Here is a 25,598-nt window from a genome sequence, read left to right as displayed (position 1 = left end):
GCCCTCTCTCTCTCTCTCAAATAAAGAATCTTAAAATAAAAGAAAATAGAAAGTAATTAACAATCTAGTAACTAATTTAATCCTGGTCTAAAAGACCATTTAAGGCTGGGCAGCTGGGCTACCATTTTTGGCAGTGAATCTGACCGTCCACGCTTCATGCCCAGTCCTGGGGAAAGGAGGCTGCTGGGCAAGTCTGGACCCTGGGCTTTGGTCAGGAGGGCCTGCAGGCTGCTGCGTGTCCCCTGCTGCCATGGGCAGGCTCAGGGGCGGTGAAGGACAGTCAGGCTCTCTGCTTCAGGGATGTCATGGGGTTCCCCTGCCTCAAGTTCTCCTTCACGGTTCCGGAACAGGCCATCCTGGTGGGACTGGAGCCTCTCTCCACCTCCCAGCACTGGCCCAGGGCAGGCACTGGGCAAGGGGGCTGCGCTGGCTGCGGTGCTGGGCCCTTTTCACGGTTTCCCAAGGGAGGACGGCCCCCTGTGGGAGCATCCTGCGGTGTGGACGGGAGAAGCGCCCAGAGGGGGCTGTGGCTGGGCACCGGGGCCAGGCTCAGGCCGGATGGATGGACTGGCCACACTCGAGTGCTTCGGCGGCCCTGCTGGGACTGTTGGCCTCGAGGCCCGTGCCCGAGGCCCCTTTGTCATGCACATGAGGGCGCTGAGGCTGAGAAAGGGTCTCCTTCAAACACCGAGTCACCGATGAAGAGCACTTTTCTTTCCCAGTCTGCGGGCTTGGCACAGGCCTGCTGTTTCCGAGTGGCCTCTCATTGAAGGGGCCAGCTCCCCCATTCTTCGTCCCTCTAGGTGCCCGGCTGACAGCCCCCGGCAGCTGCTGCTCTTTCAAAGGCTCTATAGAGAGTCTCTGCAGGTGAGCCCTCCTGCCAGGGCGCTCCCCGTCAAAGGCTCTTTGAGACGTCACCGGGGAGCGGGCTCTGAGCGGGGAGCTGCTCACAGCGCCGCACAATGGGCGCGCCACTCAACGGGCGACCCCGCCGCCGCCCCGCCCGCGCGCGCTTCCGTGGGGGGGCCGGCCGTCGGGGCGGAGGACGCGGGGCTCGCCGTCCCGCCGCAGGCCTCCCCCTCCCCGCCTCCCCGGCCTCCCGCCGGCCGCGGGGAGTCGCTCCTTTGCAGCCCCGGCCGTGGCGCCCTGAGCGCTCCCACCCAGCGCACGGGGCTGCCGTGGGCCCGCGGCGCTTCGGCCCCTTTCCAACGAGATTAAAACCACCCCGCGCTGGGGAGCGGCTCCGCCCCGCGAGGCTGCCGGCCGGGGGTGGGGGGGCAGCCCGGCCTCCGCGAGGCCAAGCGTGGCCAGCCGCCCCAGGGCCCCAGGCGACCAGGTGACAGTCCTCGGACTCGCGGTCCACAAGCAGCGTGAGGCCCCACCGCTCCCGTCCTCCTCGTCGTGTTCCGTTTTGTTTTCAGTGCTTGTTGAAAGAATGGGAAGGGAGGGAGAAGGAAAATTCTGAGAGCTTTAGGGGTTAGTGCCGCGGAGACCCCTCACCTCAGCCGCCCTAAATGGGACCTCAGGCCTCAGAAGCTGTGCTGGGCCCACCTGGACGGGTGGGTGTGAAGAACCCCATGGCCCTGCCTCTGGGAGCTCCAGCGGGTGGGTGGCTCAGGGACAGGAGTGTCCTTGGGGTCCAGCTCCTAACCCCGCAGCCCCCCAGCTCTGCCCTCTGGGGTGAGGGCCAGCAGACATGAAGCTGGGGGGAGGTTGGAGGGGCAGCACCTGCTGTTTGCACACATGTCCCTGGGAAGTCTGTTCTCCACCTGGGACAGATCAGTTCTTCTTGCAAGTGAACAGTGTGCGATATGAAAACACGTCATTCACTCACCATTCATATTGAACAAACACCTGTGGGGCTTCTGCCAGGTATGGCCAGGCCCTGGAATGCAGCCCTGGGAGGGACAGACTTGACCCTGGACCTTGAGGAGCCAGGAAATGGCTCTGGAGAAGAACAACCCTTTGGAGCTTTTGCCCCAGTCCTTGCCCCATCCACCACCCTCCCCGCCCTGGGCTGCACCTCCAGCCCCGGGCTGCGCCCCTAGCCCCAGGCTGCACCAACTGCCCCAGGCTGCACACGGGGTTTTCCTGCCCTGGGGTTTTGGGTTGGGGGTCAGGCTTCAGGGGCTCTGGAAGGTCAGGCAACACTGTCCAGAGAGTGGGTCATGTGGTAAAAAGCACAGGGGGCACTCCCAGCAGGGCCTGAGTGAGACCGCAGACACAGATATGGAAAGCCCAATGGCCACTTGTCAGAACTGTATCTACCCAGGACCAGGCATGCAGGCAGCACTGGGTGGCATCCAGGCTCCTAGACTTCAGCCCCTCGGAATTCCCTGGGGCATTCCAACAGCAGCAGTTCTGGAAGCTTCTGCACGAGTGCTGCTCCCCAGCCCAGGAGACAGCCGCCTCTCGTTAGCTCAAAAAATGAAGGTTCCCTCGGGTCAGTCCTGAATCCCTGCCCACCCTGGCCTCTGAGCCTTATGTGCCTCTGCCCACTCTCCCTTCCCTGCTCTTCTTGCAACCTCTCAACCCTGGGCTGTGTTTCCCCGCAGGCCACCTTCCACCCGCCACCACTCATGCTGGGGCCAGGCTCCAGTGATCCCCCAAGGCCGGCATCAGGTTCTGGCCTTGCTCTATTACCTTCTTGGACCGCTCGAAACAGCTGACTGTAGTCAGTGACGGCCACCATCTTCCTGGTGAGAGCCAGCCACTCTCCCTTCGTGGACTCCAAACAGACCGCCTTCTGGATGCTGGGCCCTTGAGTGGGCTTGTGTGCTGGGGTGCATAGCAGATGGAGGGGAAGCGGGCTGGTTCTGCCCCCCTTCCCCGTGTCTAGGCCCTGCCAAGGCTGACCCAGACATGGCATCTCCATATTATACCATGTGGTCCTCACCCCAGACCTGGGATCACTCTTCCCAGACCTTGGAGCCCACCGACCTTGATGGAGGGGTCTGTGTCTGTTGGGCCAGCCTGGCTGGCCGGTGGAGCAGAAACCCCTGGGTCCTGGAACCCTTTGCCAGCAGCTGGCTCTTGTTTGCGGTGTGGGTGGGTGAGCCAGGGCAGGCGCTGCGGGAAGGGGGCAGGGGCAAGGCTGGCGCGCTTCTTGTTCAGAGGCTGGGGCTACGGCACGATGCTCCCACTTGAAATTCCAAGGGAGGCTCTTGGAGCCCTTGCTCTGCCTCAGGGCTATTGGGTGCCTATCTCGAATTCTCTGAGTTCACTCCTGTTTGTCTTGGTCTCGAGGACTCGTGGCAGCCATCAGCCTGAGGAGGCCCAGGCCGTGCCCATCTCTGTAGCCCATCAGCAGCCCGCACCTGGTTGGCCTCATGGGAACAAGCCCCTGATGGCTCCTTCTCACCCTGAGCGGGGTGGGGGACGGGGAGGCCCTGCAGAATGGAGTCTTCTCCCTGGGCTTGGCGGCCAGGCTGCGTTCCATGGACGCCCAGATGTCCCTGCAGTAGGAGCTTCTCGCTTCGGTTTCCCCGGGCCTTGTTCACCTGCTGGGGCTTGGACTCCTCCTTTCCCTCCCTTTTTCCTGAAGCTGAGCATCGCAGAACAACAGGGGTTCAGGTCATTGGGAAGGCATCTCAGGCAGTGGCTCTGCCCTCTCCACACTCACAGACCCACACCTCCCGCCCGCCGCCCCCATGAGCCGCAGGACCTTGTGGTCCAGGGTTCTTGGTTCCATTGCTGTTTGGGGCCTCTCAGCCTGGCTCCTCCGCTGCCAGTGCGGACAGGGCCCCCAGGAGGTGGTTCTCGGGTCTGGCACCGGTCTCCACCTCACAACCGTGCCCAGGCGCTGGACCAGGAGGGGCTGCTGACGCCTCTAAATTTGGGACCGTGAATGCAAAGACACCACTTGACCAGGGGCACACCTCTATCATCGAACTTTAGGCTGACCAGACAAAGCACACCACGTGTGCACGGTCACCCTTGGCTCCCATCCAGCCTTCACTGAGACTGTGGCGCTTGGGTTCCCAACGGTGGTTGCACCCCAGGGGAGGGAGACCACCCATGCCTCAAGTGCCAGGCCCTCACCTGGAACCCAGGCTCACCTTAGCCCCCAGGGCCCCACAGTCCCCTCGGGCCCCTTCATGTGCACAGCCCTGCCCCATGTCACCTTCCCAGGGAGGTCTCCCCGGGCCACCAGTGGCCACATCCCCTGTCCTTCTCAGTCAGCCCTTGGGAGCTCTTACAGGACCATCCTCTCCCTTCTGTCTCCCTACTAGAGTGGATGCGCGTGTGTTTGCCGGGTGTTCCTCAGCACGAAGCCCGAAAGCGCTCAGCAGCCCTCTGTTGATGAACGGACCTGCGGAGGGTCGTGGGCACTCGGAACATGCTGGGCTTGGTGCACCTCTTCTCCGTCCAGACCCCTGGGAACCTGTGGGTAGCAGGAAGCACAACCCACCAATGAGCTCCAAGGACGTTCGGGTGTTCTTAGCAGGGCAGGGCTGGAACCTGCGGCTCCCCATCCCTGGGACACCCCCCCCTTAGCAGGGCAGGGCTGGAACCTGCGGCTCCCCATCCCTGGGACCCCCCCCCCCCCAGAGTCTGGTGGAGCATCTCTCAGAGGCAGCCACGACTGGGAGCTGCTCTGACCTGCCTCCCTGTGCAAAGCAGCACCCTTCCACTCCGCTGTGGCCGTCACTGGGCTAGTGGCTTGCTGACCAGCTGTCTCCACGGGTGTAGGGAGGGGAATGTCCCCCTCTTTTCTCCCCTCTGGGGCCTCTTGTCCCCCTCAGGGAGGCATGGCCGCTGCCCAGCCATCCCTGGCCCCTTTTCCCCATGCTTCTTACCCTCACTGCTATCCAACTGCTGTACCAAGAGGCCCTTTCTCCCATGGAGCCGCCTCCCCAGCACCGCCCCCACCTCAGCTCCGGGCCAGGTGGCAGTGGGAGGGGCTTGGTGAACCAGGCCTGGCCCACAGCGCCAGGCTCAGGTGTGAGGCTTCAGCTCCTTAGCTCCTGGGGGCCACTGTTTGGACTGCCGCATTTCATCACCAAGTGCTGACCTCGGTGCAGAGGGCTCAGGGGCTCCTGGGGTCTCAGGTCAGGCCCCTGCTCCTCACACTGGCCCCCTGAAGGCCTGGGCTGGGGGCCCTGTGCTGTGTTGCCCAGGCCCTGAGCCCCTCCCTGCTCAGGGGCTGGAACCATCCTGCTTTAGGGGAACATAGGTGAGGCCATAGGTGCAGTGACTCCTGCCCCAAGGATCCTGCCTGAAGGGGGTGGTCTTCTCAAGCGTAGTCACTGCAGTTCTGCCCGACGTCCTGTGGGGACAGCCCTCTAACACCCCGTGTTTGCTCAAGCGGAGCCGGTTTTATCACACGTCTATCGACGGTACATTTGGCCATAACCCTGTCATATTAAGAACGCCGTCCAGTATGCTGGGTTTATGAAGCTGAAATCACGCAGCGTGGCGCGGCGTCTCGTGGTGTCCCCCCGTCTGTGCACAGATGCGCCTTCCTGCAGGTCCTGCTCCTGTCCTGGCACAAGGCACACAGCAGGCAGCGCACCTGTCGTGAGGGGGGCTGCAGCCCATGGGTCAGGCAGGCCCCCCTGGTCTGGGCTGCCCAGGGGCCACCACACTGAGGCCCCTTCCCCACTAGGGCCACGGGCATGCAGCTGTGGGTCTCCCCTGATGATCAGAGAGGATGCGGGGTGAGGGGGTCACCCCCAGCCCCACATGAGGCTCGGAGACACGGGCTCACATGTGTCTCGGGTGACAGTAACTTTGCTTATGTTTAACGATTTCCTTCGAGGTGGAGCCAGACCAGGCCATCCTCCTGTGGACACTGGCCAGCATCGGCCACCGCAGCCCCCCTTGTTCACGAGACCACGTCCTCACCAGCACCCTGAGCCGCCAGGTCCATGCAGCCCCGGAGCCAGGTGGGCACAGCGTGGCTCTGGCTCCAGGCAGGGGCAGGGGGACATCCAGCCTCCGGTGCGGCATGGTGTCCTGGACTGGCCCCATGCCTGCTGGACAGTGACCCTGAGGGCCAGTCCTGCTCTGCTCTTGCTCTGAGGTCCTGAGCTCCCTGCCTGAGGGCACCTGGTCTCTGCTCCTCACCTGAATGTCCAGCTGCAGGCCTGGCTGGGCAGGGGAACTGAGGCGTCCTGAAGGCCCCAGTCCCTGGACAGACGGACCCGGAAAGACAGAGAGGAGGACCTGGAAACGGCCTCGACGCCTGCCTGTCCTGGGCTGGGGAACAATCTGGGCAAGGACGCACGGCCCCTGCTCTGCCTCTCCGCCCCCGAGGCTGGGGGCTTCCTTCAGCGGCCGCTCTCCCCTCCCAGCCCAGGGGGGCCGGCTCCCAGCTGCGCCTGTTTGCAAACCCTCTTCAGGGAACAAGAGGGGGAAGAAAGGAGCATCCCGTGTGTTCCCTAAATTAGCAATCACCACTGGGACCGTATGAGCCACTGCGGCCATCGGGAGCCCTACTGTGCAGCGGGAGCTGGAGACCCGTTGGCTCGGACGCCGCGTCTCTCAGGGCCTCCGGCGGCCCCCACCGCAGAGGTGCGCAGGACAAGCTCTGTGGCAATCTCCGTGTCAGACATTGTTCTCCGTCTGGAAGGAAGTCAACGGAAACAGCTTCAGACGAGGCAGACACGTGTCCCCCCCCCAGTGTGAGGGAAGGGGCAGAAACACACTGGGAGTGGGCCCTGGGCCTCGCATGGGGCACTGACCCACCAGACTCTCAGGTGGGCGGCGAGGGACACTCTGTGCAGCAGGAGATGCACGGAGATCCGCTGGTGTGGTTTCAGGGGAGGGCTAGCGGGGTTTCCAGCTCTTTCTCTTCGGCTTTTCTAAGGTGGTGTTTGGACTCAACCTCCACCCAGATAAGCAGTCTTCCTGTTGCTGCCTGGGGTGCTCTGGACGGCATGGGGCCCACTGAGACGGGAAGCCTCGCATACTCCCTGCCCTCTGACCTCATGGCCAGCCCTATGCCTCTGCCGTTCTCGTCCCTCCCTTGGACTCAGGGCCACACACACTCAGGCGGGACTACACTGGGGCTGGAGATGCCCTTGAAACTTTGGAGCCAGCCCTTGGAGAGGACTCCCCAAGAGGAAGGGCCAGGGGCCAGTGCTGAAAGCCCCCTCAGCCTCAGGCCTCCCCCTGTTGCCCAGGACCACGGTTGGGGTCTCAGGGTTGTGACCACACGATGCCCCCTCTGCCCCTGTGGCTGTGGCTGGCAAGGACAGCTGGCCTCCTGAGTGACCCCAGTGACCTTGGCCAGGCTAGTCAGGCTGTGGGCAGCACGTTCTCTACCAGCCACCAGGGATCCCAGCGCCCAGGACCCCCTTGGCAGAAACTTGACACCTTGCCTGATGGCTGCGAGGCGGGAAATGTCTGACCAAGGGCCGGGGGGCAGCACCCTGCTAAGGCCTTGAAATAGGAGAGAGTGAATGCTGGGCTGCACCCAAAAGGAGCTTCTCAACCCAAAAGTGAGTCTGAGCCCGGGGCGGGGGGGCATGCCTCCAGAGCCCGCTGTGCAGACGTGGGGACTTCCCTCATCCAGGCTCTGGGAGGGGCCCCCACCCGAGGCGCTCTGTGTTCAGGCGCTCAGCTCAGCGCGGAGCATGGTGCCCAGCACGATGTCTGATCCTGGTCTTCCCGGAGGCCCATCTCCACCTGCCCTTACCTGGCAGGGGCTCCCCTTCCCTCCCCACATCAGAGGCCTTTGAAGTAAGGATCCGCCTGGGGTGGGTGGGGCAGGCCTGAGGCTGTCGCTGGGCCTGGAGCTGCACCTGGGAGTGGACCTAGTCCTGGGGTGGACACAGCTGACCTGCGGCTCCCCTCCCCAAACACATCTGCTGCTGGCCGGCCAGCTGTGCTGGGACCGGAAAACAGACACCACGGGGGCTGCCCACCGCATGGAGTCCGGCCAGGTGAGCCTGTGAGCCAGGAGGCCGGTGCGGGGGCTGCCGGGAGGATGCAAGATGCCCATGGGGCCTAACTCAGAGACTAATCTGGAAGCAAAGAGGGGACGGGTGCCCAGCCCAAGGCTTGGTAGAGCCGTGACACGGGGATGGCGCACTTGGCATGGCCGGAGCCCTAGGAGTGAAGGGGCAGAGGAGGAGAGGGCCGCCGGAGCCCGCAGGGATCTCACCACACCCAGGAGACGTCCGTGCATGTCCAGACATTGTTCAAAGAGGCTCGGACAGCAGCGCCGAGGTCTTCTGGTCCAGCCTTAATGAGAAAGGAGGGCAGCCACCTGTCCTTCCAGCAGAGGTGATGACCGACCTCAGGAGAGAGTGGTCAAGGGGGAGGGGAGGGGAGCAGGAGGCCCGGAGCGGTGCCAGCTCCCTCTCTGGTTCTCCAGATCAAGGGGCGAGGTAGGAGGAGGACACTTACAGCCCAGGCCCGGAGCTGGGAGAGCAGGGACGCAGGGCTGGCTGGGCTCTGTCTGCGGGGACGCACAGAGCCCCAGAGGGCTTGGCGGGCTGGGCTCCGGCTGACCGGCTGCGTTTGCGTCTGCGCACCTACACCCCTGCGTTCCCAGCGCTTTGCTTACAAGCGGCTGCCTCAGCCCTGTCTTTCCCTAGGCCATCTTGGTTTGTTTTAGTTGAAATATAATACACAGAGCATAAAATTCACCATTTTAAAGTGTGCGTTTTAGCGGGTTTTAGTGACTTCCCAGGGCTGCCACGATTCTCTAATTCCAGAACACTGTCACCATCCCGGTAAGAAGCCCATCCCCCCTCAGCTGTCATTCCCTTCCCTGTCTGCCCCCCCCGCCCCCGCCCCCGCGAATCCACTTTCTAGCTCTGCCCATCGCCCGGTGATGGACTCACACACCACGTGGTCTTTGTGTCGCTGTGGACGCTGCTTCCGAGGCTCATCCCGCTAGCAGCCAGAACGCACTTCGTTCCTCCAGGGGCTGGGCCACACTCCATTGTGTGGCTCGACCCCTTCACGCGTTGTCGGACATCTGGGTCGATTCCACTGTTTGGCCGTGGTGGGTAACGTGCTCTTGTGTTTTACGAGTAATGTTATAGAAAGACATGCTTTCGGGGCCCAGGAGAATGTGTCCTCTACTCCCACGGACCACAGACCCACCCTGGTGGCTTCTCAGCTGCCTTCTGGCCAAGCCCCGCCTCCCGACGGCTGGGACTTCCTTCAGTGCCTGGGAAGGGGGGCTGTTCCTGCTGGGGCCACCCTGCTCGTTTTAAAGTGTGGGCAACTCATAAAACAACAACGACAACAAAACCCCAGACACTTTGGGTCAAACAAAGCTCCCTGCCAGCTTGCTTGGCCAAAGCCCTGCCCTTGACCTTAGAGAGGCAGCATCTGCCCTTTCCAGATGAGCCACCTGAGTTTAAGGGTGTGTCCAAGGGCCACGTGGATAGTAAGGGCAGAGCTAGGGTCACAGGGAACCTTACAACTTCTGTTCTTTCTTGAGCGATCCAGCCCCATCTTAGATGCTTGATAGCTGGGAAATGGTGTGACCACCGCAAGTGACAAGACAGCCGTACACATTCTGGTCTGTGTCGGGAGCACAAGCTTGCTTCCTAGACTCTACCCTCACTAACACGCGGGTGGGGGGGCCTAGGTGACCCAGGAACCCAGGATGTGGTCCTGTCCACACTCAGCTCTCCCACCAGACGGGGCTCAGGGGTGCACCAGGGCTGATGGCCCTTGGATGCACTCAGGACTGGGGATACTCCGAGCCAGGTCTGGCTGGAAGGGCAGGCGTGGGGGTCAGTGCTAAGCAACAGGCCCTATCTGCTCCCTTGTGGGCCTGGGGAGCTGGGGTGCCGTTGCCACCTGGACTCTGGCCAGCTGCTTAATGACCACCTTCTCAGCAGCTTACCGGCCTTCTTGCCACCTTCCTCCAGCACAGGGTTCTCTCCTCCCTCCCTCCCTCTGCTCTCCTTTCCAGACACCAGCACCGGCCCAGGATGACCAGGGCCTGGGCCAGTCCCTGCCTGTGGGAGGGATGAACTTGCCCATGGCTGCCCCAAGAGGCAGTTGCCCACAGCCCTCTCTTCCCTCCCTTCTCTGTCTCCCAACCCCTTCTTTTCCTCCCTCCTCCTCCCTCTCCCCTCCCTCCTCTTCCTCCTCACCCTCCCCTTCTCTCCCTAACTCCTCTCATTCCTTCCTCCGTTTCCAGGGGCTTTGATAATCAACTGTCAAACGGTGTGGGGACAGAAACAGGATGCAGAGAGGGAGAAGGGGGGAGGTTGCTCTCTGTTGGGGGTTGGGCAGCATGCACTTGGACAAGTGAGACAGACCCAGAGAGCCTCACTGCCACTGGGAAGCTTCCGGAGTGCCAGGGCAGGGCACCGAGTCAGGAGGCAGGAGCCCAGGTGGGACAGGAAAGCAGCGGCCTGTGTGGAGTCCCTGAGGTCGGGGGGGGGGGGGGGAAGACCCTGAACTGAGTGGGGTGCAGGCAAGGGGGTCACTGTTGGTGACAGGTTATGAGTGCATTGTTGCCTGTGTCACTGACAAGGCCCCAAGGACAACTGACCACTGCCCAGAGGGTCTCTGACTACGGATGGGGAGGGGGGCATGGGGGCTGCCCTTGTCCAGCCCGCCCCTGAGGGTCTGCACTCAGTGAGCAGACTTGACCCTACACCGGTGACAGAGGGAGGAGGGGAGCCCCAGAAGGGGAGCAGAAGGACACCTTTCCTGAACAGGCTGTGCAGGCCTCTCGACCCCACCGCGGCCCCCACCGCAGCCCCCACCGTGGGCCCCACCGTGGCCGGTGGCTATGCTGCACGGACCCTGCCTCCCATGTCCTGGCTCTTCCTCAGCAACCCCTCGCCTGTCCAGGCCCCTCTTCTTCTTCTTCTTCTTTTTTTTAAGTTTTATTTATTTGACAAAGAGAGACAGGGAGAGAGGGAACACAAGCAGGGGGAGTGGGAGAGGGAGAAGCAGGCTTCCCGCTGAGCAGGGAGCCCGATGCCCCAGGATTCCAGGATCATGACCTGAGCCGAAGGCAGACGCTCAACGACTGAGACATCCAGGCGCCCCAGACCCCTCTTCTTGGTACTGGATACCCAGTGACTTGCCTGGAATTGGGGTGGAGGGGGCGGGCCCAGGCCCGAGGAAGGGGAGTAGGACCGGGATCCCCTCCCCCCTCCCTCCCCCACCCCCATGGCCACCGGGAGAGGAGCAGGGTCCTACAGAACTGGGTCAGAGGTAGCAGCTGACCTCTCAGACCCGCCCAGCACACACTGGAACTCTGGGGCCTGGGAGGCCAGGGAGGGTCACGCTGCTCTGAGACCCCAAGGATCCTTGGGACCCCGGTGTGGACGGCACTTAGCTGCTAAGGAGTAAACAGCCTTTGGTGAACAGCTCAGAGTCGTCTGCTAGGGAAGCAGAGTTAACAGGGAAGGTGGGGCGTGTGACACGGGAGGGTCTGCATTTGAATCCCCACCTCCCACTCCCACGCTCCCCTCACTCCCCAGGCTTGGGTTTGGAGCCCCTGAGTCTGAGCTGGGCCTGGGCTCAGCGTGCCCTCCCCGCACTCCTCCCCCACACACCCCTCCCCCGCTGGGGTGTGAGTGTGTGTGAGTGTGTGTGTGTGTGTGTGTGTGTGTGTGTGTTGGTGAGAAGGGGATGTAAAAGTCCTCTGTCTTCCTGTTGGCTCCTGTAGGGAAATGAAGTCTGGGTCTGGGACCACCGCACCCTCCCAGACCTGCATAAGTGTGACTACAGAAAGTGGGGGGAGGAAGGTGTGTCCCCAAGTGCTACAGGACCCAGGAGTGCAGGTGGGTGTGCAGCCAGGGAGGGTTCTCTGGCCAGGAGATCTACTGCCCAGGCTGCCCCCAGCTGTCAGGGGGCTCCCACACAGCCCTTGCAGGAGGACTGCCCTCGGCCTTTGACCGTGCCCATCCCCGAGGGTCTGGGAGTTATGTCCCCCGCCACCCCACTCTTGGGCGCAGGTCACAGGAGCAAAGAGAAAAACGTCAGTCTCTTTAATAAATGGTGCTCGGAAAATTGGACAGACACATGCAGAACCATGAAACTCAACCACTCTCTCACGCCACACACAGAGATAAACTCCAAATGGATGAAAGACCTCAATGTGAGATAGGAATTCATCAAAATCCTAGAGGAGAACACAGGCAGTAACCTCTTTGACATCGGCCACAGCAACTTCTTTCAAGACACATCCCCAAAGGCAAACAAAAGCAAAAATGAACTATTGGGACTTCATCAAGATCCAAAGCTTCTGCACAGCAAAGGAAACAGCCAACAAAACTAAGAGGCAGCCCACGGAACGGGAGAGGACATGTGCAAATGACATTACGGATGAAGGGCTGGTATCCAAGATCTATAAAGAACTTTTCAAACTCAACACCCAAAAAATGAATCATCAGGTCAAGAAATGGGTGGAAGACATGAACAGACACTTCTCCCAAGAAGACATACAAACGGCCAACAGACATGAAAAAATGCTCTGCATCACTGGCCATCAGGGAAATACAAATCAAAACCTCAATGAGATACCACCTCACACCAGTTAGAATGGCAAAAATTAACAAGACAGGAAACAACAGATGTTGGCGAGGATGTGGAGAAAGGAGATCCCTCTTACACTGTTGGTGGGAACGCAAGTTGGTACAGCCACTCTGGAAAACAGTGTGGAGGTTCCTCAAAAAGTTAAAAATAGAACTACCCTACGACCCAGCAATTGCACAAGTGTGTATTTACCCCATAGACACAGATGTAGTGAAAAGAAGGGGCACCTGTATTCCAATGTTCATAGCAGCAAAGTCCACAATAGCCAAACTGTGGAAGGAACTGAGATGTCCTCCAGCAGATGTTGGATGAAGAAGATGTGGTTCGTATGTACAAAGGAATATTACTCAGCCATCAGAAAGGATGAATACCCACCATTTGCATCGACATGGATGGAACTGGAGGGGATTATGCTAAGTGAAATAAGTCAAGCAGAGAGAGACAATTATCATATGGCCTCACTCATATGTGGAACATAAGGAATAGCACAGAGGACCACAGGGGAAGGGACAGAAAACTGAAGGGGGAGAAATCAGAGGGGGAGACAGACCATGAGACAGAGGATGCACCCTGCCCCTGGGCAGAGCCGCTCCAGTGAACCCAGCCAGGAGCCACCAAGTCACGCGGTCCTCCCTGTCACTTCTTCCAGCTGGAGGGCCTGGCCCAGCAGCTTGCAAGCCCAGCAGCTCTGGCAAAGTTGCCTTGTAAGCAGCCCACATCCCCATCAGACAGATTTCAAGAGCCCCAGACCTCCAGACCCGGGAGGTCCAGCCAGAATCTTTTCTCAGAAGGGGCAGAGCTATGCCTCTTCTCCGGGTCCACCATCCGCATTCTGCAGGAGGGCCCTTCCTCAATTTGCTTCCTTTTTCGGTTCCCACTACTTTTGCTTTAGCAGAGAAGCCTCTGGAAAGTGTGGGGTGCACACTTCCTTCTTTCTGGACAGCGCTGGGGGAGGGTCCCTAGCTGCCTCCCAGGCCTCTGAGACCCATGCCAGGAGGAGCAGCAGTGAGGAGGGAGCAGGGCTGGCTGGCCGAGAGCCCGCACTCCTCAGGCCCTCAGGGTCCAGGACAGTCTGAGTCACAGCGTTCACGGTGGTGGAGCAGGGGCAGGCGCCTCCTGGACCGGGCACGTCCTTACCCACTTCCAGGGTGCCGGTGAGAGAAGGGGGGTGGCCAGCCCTCCCTGGAGGGGGAGTCCTGTGAGACCAGGCTTCCAGGGGTGTCCCCTGGGGCCTCGCTCACCTGCCACCTGGAAGGGGGTGGTCTTGCTGGGCAGGAAGGGCAGACACCGTGGCCTGGTGCAAAGGCTCCAGTCCAGTGCTGTGCTGGCTGGGCTGTGGGATGAGACCCCTCATCACCACTGTGTGGGTGCCTTCCTCTCAGTCACCAGGCAGAGCAGGTGGGGAGAAGGGTCCCTGTGGAAGCAGGGAGTGGGCAGAGGGGCTCCTTCCTCCTTCATTTCCCAGAGCTGCTCTCTGGTCCTCCTCTTGACTCCCTGGCTCCTGCTCACCCAAGAGGGGAGGGGTCTCGGCCAGGGACTGCCTGGCACAGTGGCATCACAGCCCACGTTGTGCCTGTGAGGCTGGCCGTCCAACCAGCTGCCACGTGGGGTGTGCAGGGCTCCAGTGGGCAGAGCATCTGGATAGGGTCACCTCAGCTAGCTGTGGGCACACAAGAAAATCTCAGCCGTGAGTCCTGGGGAGACGGTGCCTGGTAAGCCTCCTTGGAAAGCAGCAGACAGACCTCTGGTGGCCGGAGTTCCAGCTCAGCACTCTAGAAGCAGGATCTTGATGTGGGGGTCTCGAGCAGCATAGAGACAGTTCTAGTGCTTTCTGCAGCATGACTGCCCTTCCTGGAGCAAGCATTATAGAGGAGGGCCTGTCTTCCTCTGCTCGGGCTCTGGAAGACAGCACCATAGTCTGGGGGCTGAAACAACAGTCATTTCTCACAGTCTGGGGACTGGCCTTCTGGGATCAGGGCGCCAGTGTGGTCAGCTTCTGGTGCAGCCAACTCCTGGCTTGTAGACAGTGCCTGCTCGATGCACCCTCGATGGAGGGGTGAGGGCACTAACCCCATCCATGGGGCTCCACCCTCATGCCCTAGTCACCTCCCAATACCATTACCTGGGGGCTAGGGCTTCAACACGTGAATTTTGGGGACACAAACATCCAGTCTATAGCAACCCCTCCTGACCAGTAACCACACGAGCCACAGCTGAAGAGAACGGACAGGAAGGTGTGGCCACTGTGTGCCCCAAGGCTTTCAAAGCCGATGTCTTGTGGACATCAAGGAAGCCCCCCTCCAGATGAGAACAGCAAGGCTGATTCCTCAGAGCGCACCAAATTGGGGGCCCCATGACACTTGTGTGTGGCAGAGACCCAGGGGCAGGCAGGGGAGTGGGAGACGTGGTAGTGGGAAGGGGGCTCAGGTGCCCCGATGGAGGCTGGGGTCAGGGAGCTGGAAGACAGGTGTCCTTGAGGTTGGTAAGGGGAGCATGCTGGCTTTGTCTGGTGGGTCCTGAGTTGGAAGGGGGAACGGTGAGTGGGAAAGCTGACCACCTCCTGGCAGGTTTGGGCCAGTGGTTCCCGCGGCTGTGGGTGGCTTTCGGAGCTGGTGGCTGCTGGCTGTGGCCTCAGTCCCATGTCTATAGGTAGTCTGCTGTTGTCCATCCGCCTAGTCCGTCTGTCTTCATCTCTTGCAGCCTGAGGGCGGTTTTCTTCTCTGGAGACCAGAGGCAGTTCCCCAGGGGTGGATTCTCAGGCGGTGCGCATGGACCCCGGCCCCTGGGAGGAAGGCGTGGCTCTGGCCGTGTCCCCGCTGAGGCCCAGCGAGAAGTTCCACGTGTTCGTGAGCTACAGTAGCATGGACGCCACGTGGACGCACGGGCTCATCAGCCGCCTGGAAGCGGACCTCCCAGGGCTGAGAGTCTGCCTGCACGAGCGCGACTTCACCCCGGGCAGGAACGTCCTGGAGAACATGGCCGAGTGCATCCAGCACAGCCAGAAGGTGCTGCTGGTGCTGAGCCAGGACTTCGTGCAGAGCAGGTGGTGCCTCCTGGAGGCCGACCTGTCCCTCTTCGGCTACTGCCTGGAGAGGAAACCGGTCATCCCGGTGCTGCTGCGGCCCTGCCAGGTCCCGCTGCACCTCAGCCACCTGACCTACCTGGAGGCCGCGGACAGCCGCTTCTACCGCAAAGTGGGGCAGCTCCTGTGCCAGCCCAACTGCTGCTTGGCGCGCGCCCTGCCGGCCCGGCGCCCGGCCGCCTCCCTCTACAGCGGGAAGACCCTCCTGACCCTGAACTGCATCAACAGGGACGGCCTGCCCTCGTGGAAGGTGGGGTCCTTCAGCACCCTCGCCGTCCCGGACCCCTTGAAGGAGGTGTTGGAGGACGCGGAGGTGTTCAAGCACGCCGTGGGCATCCTCAATGCGGTGCCGTCCCCCAGGTCCTGCCTCCGGTACCTGGGCTGCAGGGTCCCGCTGGGCATCTTCCTGCTTTTCCTCTCCTTGGGGTTGCTGACCCTCCCCCTGGTTCTGGGGCTGCAGGAGAACCCGCCGGCTCAGCGCTTCCTCCTCATCTCCGCCACCGTCTTCTTCAGCCCCCTCTTCGTCATCTTGGGGGTGAACAGCCTGTGCTGGTTCAGGAGGTTTTCTCGGAAGAAGATGCGGGAGCTGGTGCTCAGAGTGGGGGAGGCCAACATGCTGCTGGCGCCCCACTCCCTGCTGATGGGCTGCGACACCATGAACAAGCTGTACTTCGTGTATGTGCTGCTGGAGGACTGCAGACGCGTCTTCCTGGAGGCCGCGGAGGGCGAGGCCCTGTTCCGGGAGGCCCTCCTGCGCTTCTCCTCCAGCTACGCCTGCTGCGTGGCCCACGCACACTTCCCCGCCGGCGAGGACGCCCAGGGGGCCCCGGGCCACCTGGAGCTGGGTCTGTGCTTCTGCCAGTTCGTCTCTCTGCAGCTGAAGAGACACGAGGGTCTGGGGGTCAATCCCGTGTGATGGCAGGAGGGGCCCCCGGGGCGGTGGCTGGCCCTGCAGACAGGGCTGTCCCGAGGCCTGGGTGGTGCACACAGGACCCTCATGTCTGGTCAGGACCTTCACCCTCAGTCCTCCCAGCGGCCCGAGGACCCCACAGCCTGCTCTGAACACAGAGGTGACCATGTCAGCCCATTGGCCTGACCGTTTGGGGAGCGGCTTTTTGATGGAGACTTCCTGAGAGGAGGCTGGGGAAAGCATCACGTTCTCCTGTGACCCCAGGTACCCTTAGGGCCTGGCCTGCTCTTCAGGAGGTCACTGCCACTGTCTTGATGGCCGGTTAGTGTCCGGGGGTGAGGGCGGACCATGCTGGCTCCCTGTGGCCTCCTCCCTGAGCTGCTCTTCCAGACACCTGCCCTCATCCTGGGACACGGAGCGTGGGGGTGTGCGGGGGCACCAGGCCGAGCGAGAAAGCCTTGTGCCATTCGCCCTCTGCCATCAGGGTGCCAACAGACAGACACACATGCTGGCTCACGCTGTCCACTCCGAGAGCCTGTGGGGAACCAGCCACAGCCGTCCATGGCTGGGAAAAAGAAGGCGTGCGTGTGTCCCCAGCGTGGACACCCCTTCAGACCTGGGTCTCTGCTCCCTCCCTGCCTTAGCCTCCCTTCCCCAGAGGAGGGAGTGCGGGGGTGGGGGTGGGGGCTGGTGGTGCTCTGTTCTCCACCCTTGTCCGCTCACCCTGAAGGCTGGCTTCCTGAGCTCAGACCTCACTCCCCACCCTGGTGTTTCTGCAGGCGCTCTTCCCCGTGAGAACAGAGAGCTATCTGCAGACAAGAACATGAAACATGTAAGCTCGTTCTGGCTGTGGGGGCAGAACAGGGGACCCCACGAGGCCGAGCTGCACGGCCCCCCTCCGCTCTGTGCCCTGCCCTGGGACGGGGGTGGGGGGTGAGACTCTCGCACCCCACGCCCATGCCCACGTGAGAGTCGGTCAGGCTCCACAGAGACCCCCTCGGCCCCGGCGAAGCTCTAGAGCAGGACTCTGGAAATGAGGGGTGGCCCCCGGGTCTGTAAATGAGCAGTTGGCAGGTGACCTCCTGACAGATTTGAAGTTAGTGCTGGGCACATGTCCCAGCACCCCTGGGGTGCCCTCGGCCCCGTGGCCAGGGGCCACACTGGTGAGTATTTGGTTCAGCTACTCTGGTTTGCTGACTCGCAAGCTCGGGCCCCAGACCACAGCCACAGAGCAGTAAGTCCCTGATCTGACCCCCGAGCAGCCCTCGTGGTCAGCTGCGTGCCGGCCTCCCAGGACCTTCTCCTCATGTGCCCCTGAGATAAGACCCCCCACCCCACACCATGGATCTTACCAAAACCCCGCTCTTGTGGTTTGAACTGACCAGTCCGGTCCTAGCTCAGGAGCCCCAGAGCACTGCACCCAGAGACCCTGGTAGCGGTGGGAGCCTCTGATCCCGCCTCTGTCTGCACCCCGCCTCGACCACCCTGCCCTGAGGTGGCCTCTGCAGGCATATGCGTGCACTTCCTCCAGGCCCCACAAGCAACACACTTCTCTCTTTCAACTTCCCTTGTGAAGGCACAGCGGATCCTGTTGCTGGAGCAGAGCTCCCCACCCAGCAGCCAGGACGCACTTCCCACGTGTTAGTGGGACACAGAGGCTCGACTGCTCACCTCCCTCCTGGGGCCAGGACTGCGCCGGGAGGGTCGCCCTTGAGAGGAGACTGACAGAGGCAGGTGTGTGAGGGGCAGAAAAGGGAGGGGTTCTGGGCAAGGGGACAGTGTGAGCAAAGGCACAAGGTAGGACCCCGGTCACAGGAGGAGCTGCCGAGCAGGGGATGGTCCTCTGAACCCCAGGGCTCGCAGGGGTGCTTTGGGTGCCGCACTTTCTTGTGGGGAGTGCTTGGCACCAGCATCCACCCCAAGGGGCTGCAGCACCTGGTCTCTGAGATGTCCAAAGCAGGGGGTGTGGTCTGGGCCCCAGGCCAAGAAGGAGCCTGCAAGGAGCAGTGGGGACCCTCTAGCCCCCACAGTTGTGGCATGGGGTGAGGACCCAACAGGCCCACCCATACGCACTCTGGGCCAGGGCTAAGCTCCCAGAGGGCGCCCACAGCCCTCGACGGACGCTGAGGGCCTACTCCAGGCTATACCAGCGGCTGCTCCGTCTGGGGACAGTGCCTGGGGTCCTGCGGGCCGAGGCCTAGCTGTGGGCAGAGCCCCCCCACTCCTCAGGCAAACCGCACGGTGACAGTGGTATTCCCACCCTACAGCGCTGTGCCGTGTGGCCCAGAGACAGCAGACGGATGAAAAAGAGATGACAAAGTCCTGTTACTGCAAAAGGCCGTGGTTTTTAAGGTCATGAAATAACACAGTTGTGCAAACAATAAAGAGAAAACATCTGACTGAACCATCTGATAGGACCGTTGATCTCCTACTCTGGCTGTGGGACATCCAAGTGTCTCTGAGATTGTGCCGACTCGCTCTGGAAGGCCAGGATGGCTGAGCCTGTGGGGCCCTCGGCCTCGAGCCTGCCATCGTCCCCTGGCTTCCCAGGCGGCTTCCAGTCAGCTCCCCAGCTCTTGCGCCAATCCCCCTGCTGGGGCCTAACCCTACACGGTGTCAGGCTGGGGGGTTGCTAGGCCCAGAGGAGTGGTGCCCCCAGAGCCTTCAGTGGAGCAGGGTCTGGAGCTGGCTGCTCTCCGCCCCCAGACCCCCAGCCAGCACCGAGCCCTAGGGCTGCACGACCAGGCCTGTGGCTCAGGAGTGCCGGGACCCCAGCCTACCTCCCAGCAGCCCAGACACAGGGTCGCCCCAAACCACCCTGCACCCTGCACCCCTGACCCCTGACTGCACGCCAGCGGTCAGTGGTCAGGGGGCCTGATCTCGCCGGGCTGCTGGTCACTAGGTACCCTGGCTGCTGTCCAGGGTCAGCACTCAGTCCTGGTGCACCACCCACTGGTGTCCTCCCCGTGGGGCCTCTGCGGCAGCTCAGGGGCTTTCCATGAGACAGGACACGAAGCCCTCCAAGACGAGCTGGTCCCCCATTGCAGTTTGGGCCTGGTAACTGCAGGGGTGACTGGGGCTCTCAGTGGACAGGCCCCAGGGCCCTATGAGATCCTTCAAGTCCTTCTGGGACCCCCAGTTTCCCTAGTGCCCTGCCCCCCTGACCCCCTACCTGGCTGGCCTCTGCCTTCTGCGTTCTGGAGACCAGTTCTGGGAGGAGTCTATTCAAAACATGCCTCAGGTCTGGGGCGCCTGGGTGGCTCCGTCGTTTAAGTGTCTGCCTTCGGCTCAGGGTGTGATCCCCATGTCAGGCTCCTCTGCTGGGAGCCTGCTTCTTCCTCTCCCACTCCCCCTGCTTGTGTTCCCTCTCTCGCTGGCTGTCTCTCTCTGTCAAATAAATAAATAAAATTAAAAAAAAAAAAAAAAAGGAACCTAGCCCCTAGTCAGGTTCCCTGCTTAGTGGGGAGTCTGCTTCTCCCTCTGCCCCTCACCCCACTCATGCTCCCTCTCTCTCTCTCTCTCTCTCAAATAAATAAACAAAATCTTTAAAAAAAATGCATCAGGTCAAACTCTGACCAGTTCAAGGAGCCCTATTCAACACCCCAGGATAGGGGCCGCCTTCTGCTTGCCCCCGGCTCACTGCCGCATCCTCTTGGATGGTAAGAACACGTGTGTGGATCTGTGTGTGGGGACATCTGGGGAGGGGGGAGAGTGGAGTCCATGTGCACGCGTGCTTGCCCGTGTGCGTGAGTGTGCACGTGTGGCACATGCATGCAAAGGGGACCCTGGAAGGGTCAGCACATCACGGGACTCCTAGGGAGGAAGAGCCTGTGTTCTGGCTCCCCTGTTCCCCTGTCTTCGTCAAGCTGCAGCCCCTCGGGGTCCCACCGTGGGTCCCACGGCAAGGCCACCCAGGAGCCTGCAGTTCTAAGAGGTGCCAGGGTGCTGCTCCGCCTGCCGTGTGCAGTCACCCCCGTGAGCTGGGTCTCTCCTGACTGCCCCCTGCACAGGCTCACCTCTCTGCTCTGCAGCAGCTGGCAGGTGCCTGGCTGGGGGAGGGGCTCCGTGCTCCTGGGACTATGAGTGGACACGCTGGTGTGTCTCTGTTTCTGGGACAGTAGCACTGGTGAGGTCGATGACCAACTGAGCAGAGGCCTCCCACCTGCTGGATCCTGCCCCTGAATTTCCAGGCCTGGCCCTCAGGGGTTGCCTGAGGGGGAAAGGCACGGAGCCTTGAAATGACCTTGAGGACAGAATAAGGGCTACACTTGTGATCTGCCCTGAAGAGATGGGAGGAGGTGTTAGGAAGTGGGGGAGAGCCACAGAGGCAGGCGGTGGGCCTCGCGGCGCTGATGGGCGTCTGTGGGCGTGTGCACGCGTGTGCGTGTGTGCACACTCTCCTCAAAAGGGAGCCGTGCCCTGCGTTTGCCTGGTGGTTCCACAGTGGAAACCACACCCCACCAAACAAATCTCAGGTGCTACTTATCCGTCCCTCCTGGTCGATCACACTGAGATGGACAGCCGAAGCAAGCGGGGCTGGCTGTGCTCTGCCCGGCCCCTGAACTCAGGGTTAGCTCGCCAAGGACCCCCATGATGAATGCGGGGTGTCCAGTAAACGGACAGCTGGCCCCAAAGACACGGTGCCCTGTGCGTGGCTCTTCCTGGTTTGACCTCGAACGGAGGGTCCAGGATTTCTTCTCCCCCTGAGCAGAGTTTCTCACATTGTCCCCGAATCTCACGGTCCTGTGGGGTCCCGGATCAGGGAGCCCGTGAACTTGGGACACAGTCCATGTTTGTGTAAGAATTGTTTTAACTTTTGGACACTTTATCTGACACTACCAACAACTTGGGGCTCCACTCCAGGGCGTCTGGCTTGTGAAAGAGTTTTTACAAGAGGTTTCTGTAAAATTTGGGTGAGAACAAAATTTAAAGGACACCCAGAGGATGTGTGGGACCCTGAGAAAAGAGCCGGTCCACGGCAGGGGCCTGGCACGGGCCTGGCACGGGCCTGGCACGGGGCCCTGCGGGGAGCTGGCTCCTGCAGCCCGGGTTAGGTCTGTCCCGAAGCCCTGGGAACACTGTGAAGTCCTGCTGTCTCCTGCTGATGGAGCATAAGCAACTTGTTGTAGTTTGAAGGCTTCAATTTTATCTCAGCAACCTTGGGTTTCAGTGTTGGGGTGTGTGAGAGAATTTCAGTTACAGACCTGACCGGCCCTGACGTCGCTGTTCCAGGCTGAGTAGCATACAGACGCTCACAGAGGTTTTGTTAGGTAGGCTCAGGTCTGCAAGATGTTCAGAATCCTTAGAATCTGGTGCATCAGTTTATGGTTATAGCTGGAAACACGTAGGGCATCTAATTACTCAAGTTCATCATGTTTGTGAAATGTCTTTTAAAAATTAGAGGCTGAATATTTCAAATGTATAAGTTAATAGAATATTAATTATAGCGTTTAGGACTCTGGGATCACGCCCTGGGCCAAAGGCAGACGCCCAAGGACTGAGACACCCAGGCGCCCCGAAAGTAAGCTTTTACACGGAGCTCTAAAGCTTGGGAAAGCTGGTGGGGAGGTTCAGGACAGACCTCGCCAGAACGGGCCAGGCTGGCTTGCGGGTTATTGTGAGCTGAAGGCACTTGAGACCCTGCAGGCTCCAGAGGAACTTTTGTGCCCCTCTGACCTACACAAAAGAACCTAAATTGGGGGTCTTTCCCAGAATAAGGGTGATTAACAGATCAGTTTCATCTGAGTGACCCATCTGTATGGCAGGGCAAACATCTGCTCTTCTCATCACCCTGTGAAGTGCATCCCTTTCCTCTTAAGTCCCAGACCCCCTTCTGCAGGATGACAAATGGACCTCATTTGCCTGACTTTGGAATTTCCATGCCTGCGTGGATTCCCCATACGTATGCCATTGAATTTGATTTCCCCCTGCTAATCCCCTGCTCATGTCAATTTGATTCTTACTCAAGCTAGAAGGACCTTTGAGAGGACAGGAATTCTTGCTCCCCGACACTGGTTTAAATTTAAAGTGGTAAATTATAAAATTTTATAAATTAAAAAATTTTTACTCCGCAAGACCGCTCCTGGGAATTTGCCCTGAAGATAAATCTCCAACAATACAAAGCACATATGCATAAATTATTCATTGCAGCATTGTATTGCAAAATATCGTAAACCACCTAACCAGCCCCGGGTGGCGGGAGAGGCGCGTCCGCCAGCGGAAGGCTGTGCGTCGATGACAGAAGCAAGGAGAGTGCATTCACACCACGCGCGGTGCTTTTCCGTGTGTCTTAAGTGAATGTGCTGCGATGAAAAATGTATTCGGCCTTTGCCCTGGCTCCTGGGGCAGGGCTCCTAAAACGCTTGGGATTTCCTGAGTGACAGAGTGTCTTTTGTTACTCAGCGCCACACCTGAGTTTATGCTAATGAGATAGGTCAGGGTGGGGTGGCGGCGGCTTGGCCGGCTTTTAGCCCCACCCCTGACCTGTGGGAGGGAGGGGGCCGCGCGCAGGTTCTAGGAACTCCTGAGCAAGGGGATTCAGAGGGCTCCCGGATTGAACAGTCAGGTGCAGGGAGGCTCCTTGCTCCTGTGCCCGCACCTGGCCTCGTGCCTCTCTTCCATCTGACTGCCCCTGAGTTGCATACTTAATAATAAACTAGTAGTCTAGGAAGTGCTTTCCTGAGTTCTGTAAGTCACGCTATCGAGTTACCAAGTCTGAAGACGTGATCCCCCAACTTTGTCGTCGAGTTGGACAGAAATGTGAGTAGCCTGCAGACCTGATACTGTGACCGGTCTTGGAATCGGGAGGCAGGCTCCTGAGGCCAGGCCCTTCCCTTGGGGGTCTGCGCTAGTTCCAGGAAGTGAATGTCAGCACAGGATTGAATTGTAGGACACCCAGGTCGTGTGGGAGAATCGGAGAATTGATTGCCGTTTGTGTGGGGAAAAAAATACTTGCAGTGAAAAAAATGTCAAACAGGAGAAATAAAATGCAGATGTATGTGCTTATCTGCCCAAAAAGACGCACAGACAGACGGAACGAGAAACTAAGGAGACTGATTTCCCTCGGGCGGGAGGGAGCCAGGTGACTTATCAGAATCCTGTTAATGTTTTACATACTAAAAAGTAATAGGATGAAATCAACAAAAATGGGGGAAGGACCCAAAAAACAGTGCAAGCAGTAATAAGTGACTCCACTGTATAAATGGGCACCACGACCACGCTGACGTGAAGAACACAGCGTCTTCACTCTGTACCCTCAGACCGAGGACAGAAGTCCAGGTAAGCACCAGACTCGAGGTTGTAGGCCTGGGCGGGTCACAGTATGGCTCACCGGTCCTGAAAAGGACTGCGGTGTGTTCCCAGACTAAGCAAAACAGTATATTGCGAGCAACAGGAACCAGGTTTCTCCCTGCTGGAGGGGGATGTTATCCGTAGGGGAGGGGGGAACTAGAATAAATCCCGAGGCTTTGGGTTGGGACTGGAGGTGTCACTACGAAGTCCTGGAGATTGGCGCATGCTGTGTGTGCACGCACACTGCAGATACTGTACGCACGTGCTGTACGGATGAGTGTGGACTGTGTCCATACGTGCACACGCACTTGCAACATGCACGTGTGTGCACACTACACAGATAAAGAGAGCAGGGCAATGCGGGCAGGAATGCCTGTGTTATCTACCACACCCCCGCTCTGTGCACCAGTGCCTGAAGCAACACTCACACCCACCGCCCAGACCCCGTAGCACAAGTCAAGCCTGCAGCCTCCGTGCCGGAAGTTAGCAGTGCCCGGAGACGGATGGACACGTGTCCAGAGGGTGACTGCCACCGGCCAGATACGAAACAATGTGAACACAGAAATAATGACAGCACTAGATTCTAGCTTGCTGAATAAAACAGGAATCTGTGGGTCACACTGATGTAGGTCAGTGAAAGGAGAGAAGGCAAACTAACAGGATGTTAACTAATTAAGTGTAGAAAAATGCTGAATTTAGACAATCACCGCTTGGAAAATACAGTATTATTGATTCAGACGAGACTCGTCAAGGAATGCTAAAACGAGGGGGTTGGTGAGGACCCAGATGTTTATATAGCGTCAGAGTCTCTTTCCCACAAAACGTGTGTTCATTTACGAAGGGCACATGGTAAGGTCACAGGGCACAACGCATCGAGGCCACCTTAGCCGAGCGATCTGAGTTAACCTCAGGGATGGACAAGCAGACCTCACGTGCCTCCTGACGTGACACTGAGGGGTACACAGCATCTCACCCAGGGATGCAGCCTGCCGCTGATCGTGACCACACGCCTCACGTGTGTGAGCTGAGGCCGGTCTACAGATCACCTGGCCTGCACGCTTCAGAACCGCGAAGGTCATGACAGACTCAGTGGCCTCAGGTGAGAAAGGGGTGAGGAGGATGTGGCCAGCCTCCTGGACCACATCCCAGGCCAGGTTTTTTTTTTTTCTATGAACCACATTATTGAGATAATTGGGAAAATGTTAATAAGGTACATAGATTAAATAAGAGTATTGTATCCAAGTTAAATTCCTGATTTTGGTCATTGCATGAAGTGATGTAAGAACATGCCCTTCTTAGGAAATCCACACTGAGGTATTTAAGGGTAAAGAGGCAACTTCCTGTCCAAGGCTCAAACACTTCAGCCAGATGACAGAGAGATGGTACCTGCTAGAGAAAGACAGGAATGGGGGACAGATGACAGGTCATGACTGGCGGATGACTGGATGGATGGAGGGCTGGCTGGACAGATTGGAGCCCAGTGATGATGGACACAGTACTCACAGCCCAGCCCTGACCTGCCCACTCCCACACCCCCCATCTGGCCTCCAGGGTGTCCATGGTTTCTCTGGAACACCTGGAACACCTGTCTCACCCACTTCCTGGTCATCGCCCACTGTTCAAAGCTGCTCAGACCCTTCACCATGTCTCTCTGGCCTGGAGGCTGGATGGTCCCACATTGTCTGAGCGCCCGGTTCCGTGTTCCCCACAGGATCGCAGTAGGGCCAGGGTAGCCCCTCCCCCCAGGACTCAGCGCTCTGAAAATGCCTGTCTCTTTCCTGGTTTTTTTGCATGAGCTCCCAAGGCTGTCATCCCTAACCCCCAACCCAGCCCTTAGTGCTAGGA

General features: G+C 59.8%; 1 protein-coding gene and 1 long non-coding RNA gene across 8 annotated transcripts; one reads left to right on the top strand and one right to left on the bottom strand.

Annotated features, from left to right (window-relative positions):
- Nucleotides 1-119: 119 nt before the first annotated feature.
- LOC148109746 (uncharacterized) lies at nt 120-4,450 on the bottom strand. Its single transcript, XR_015724679.1, has 3 exons — nt 3,665-4,450; nt 2,644-3,544; nt 120-1,423 (listed from the first exon to the last, which is right to left on the bottom strand). It is a non-coding gene; the product is annotated as an uncharacterized LOC148109746 (long non-coding RNA).
- An 8,988-nt stretch (nt 4,451-13,438) lies between these two features.
- On the top strand, nt 13,439-18,862 carry LOC123800016 (uncharacterized). 7 transcript variants are annotated; one of them, XR_015724678.1, is made up of 4 exons: nt 13,439-13,625; nt 15,172-16,727; nt 17,243-17,295; nt 18,040-18,862. XR_015724678.1 is itself a non-coding variant. In XM_045809381.2 (2 exons), the coding sequence occupies exon 2, from the start codon at nt 15,240-15,242 to the stop codon at nt 16,467-16,469; it is 1,230 nt and encodes a 409-aa protein (XP_045665337.1). In that variant the 5' UTR covers nt 13,439-13,625; nt 15,172-15,239; the 3' UTR covers nt 16,470-18,862. The 7 variants fall into 7 exon arrangements, 1 of the variants encoding a protein (XP_045665337.1); XR_015724677.1 differs by having other exon boundaries at nt 15,172-16,784; XR_006781790.2 differs by having other exon boundaries at nt 17,243-18,862.
- Nucleotides 18,863-25,598: the final 6,736 nt, after the last annotated feature.

The sequence above is a fragment of the Ursus americanus genome, chromosome 6, assembly GCF_024610735.1.
Source record: "Ursus americanus isolate L20-20 chromosome 6, mUrsAme1.1.p, whole genome shotgun sequence".
Taxonomy (NCBI): domain Eukaryota; kingdom Metazoa; phylum Chordata; class Mammalia; order Carnivora; family Ursidae; genus Ursus; species Ursus americanus.
Note: the sequence above shows the minus strand (reverse complement) of the source record. Positions and strands in the feature narration are given on the sequence as shown.

Bases quoted from the DNA above. Each gene is read 5' to 3' on its own strand.
- LOC123800016 (XM_045809381.2), top strand. From the start codon at position 15,240: ATGGACCCCGGCCCCTGGGAGGAAGGCGTGGCTCTGGCCGTGTCCCCG.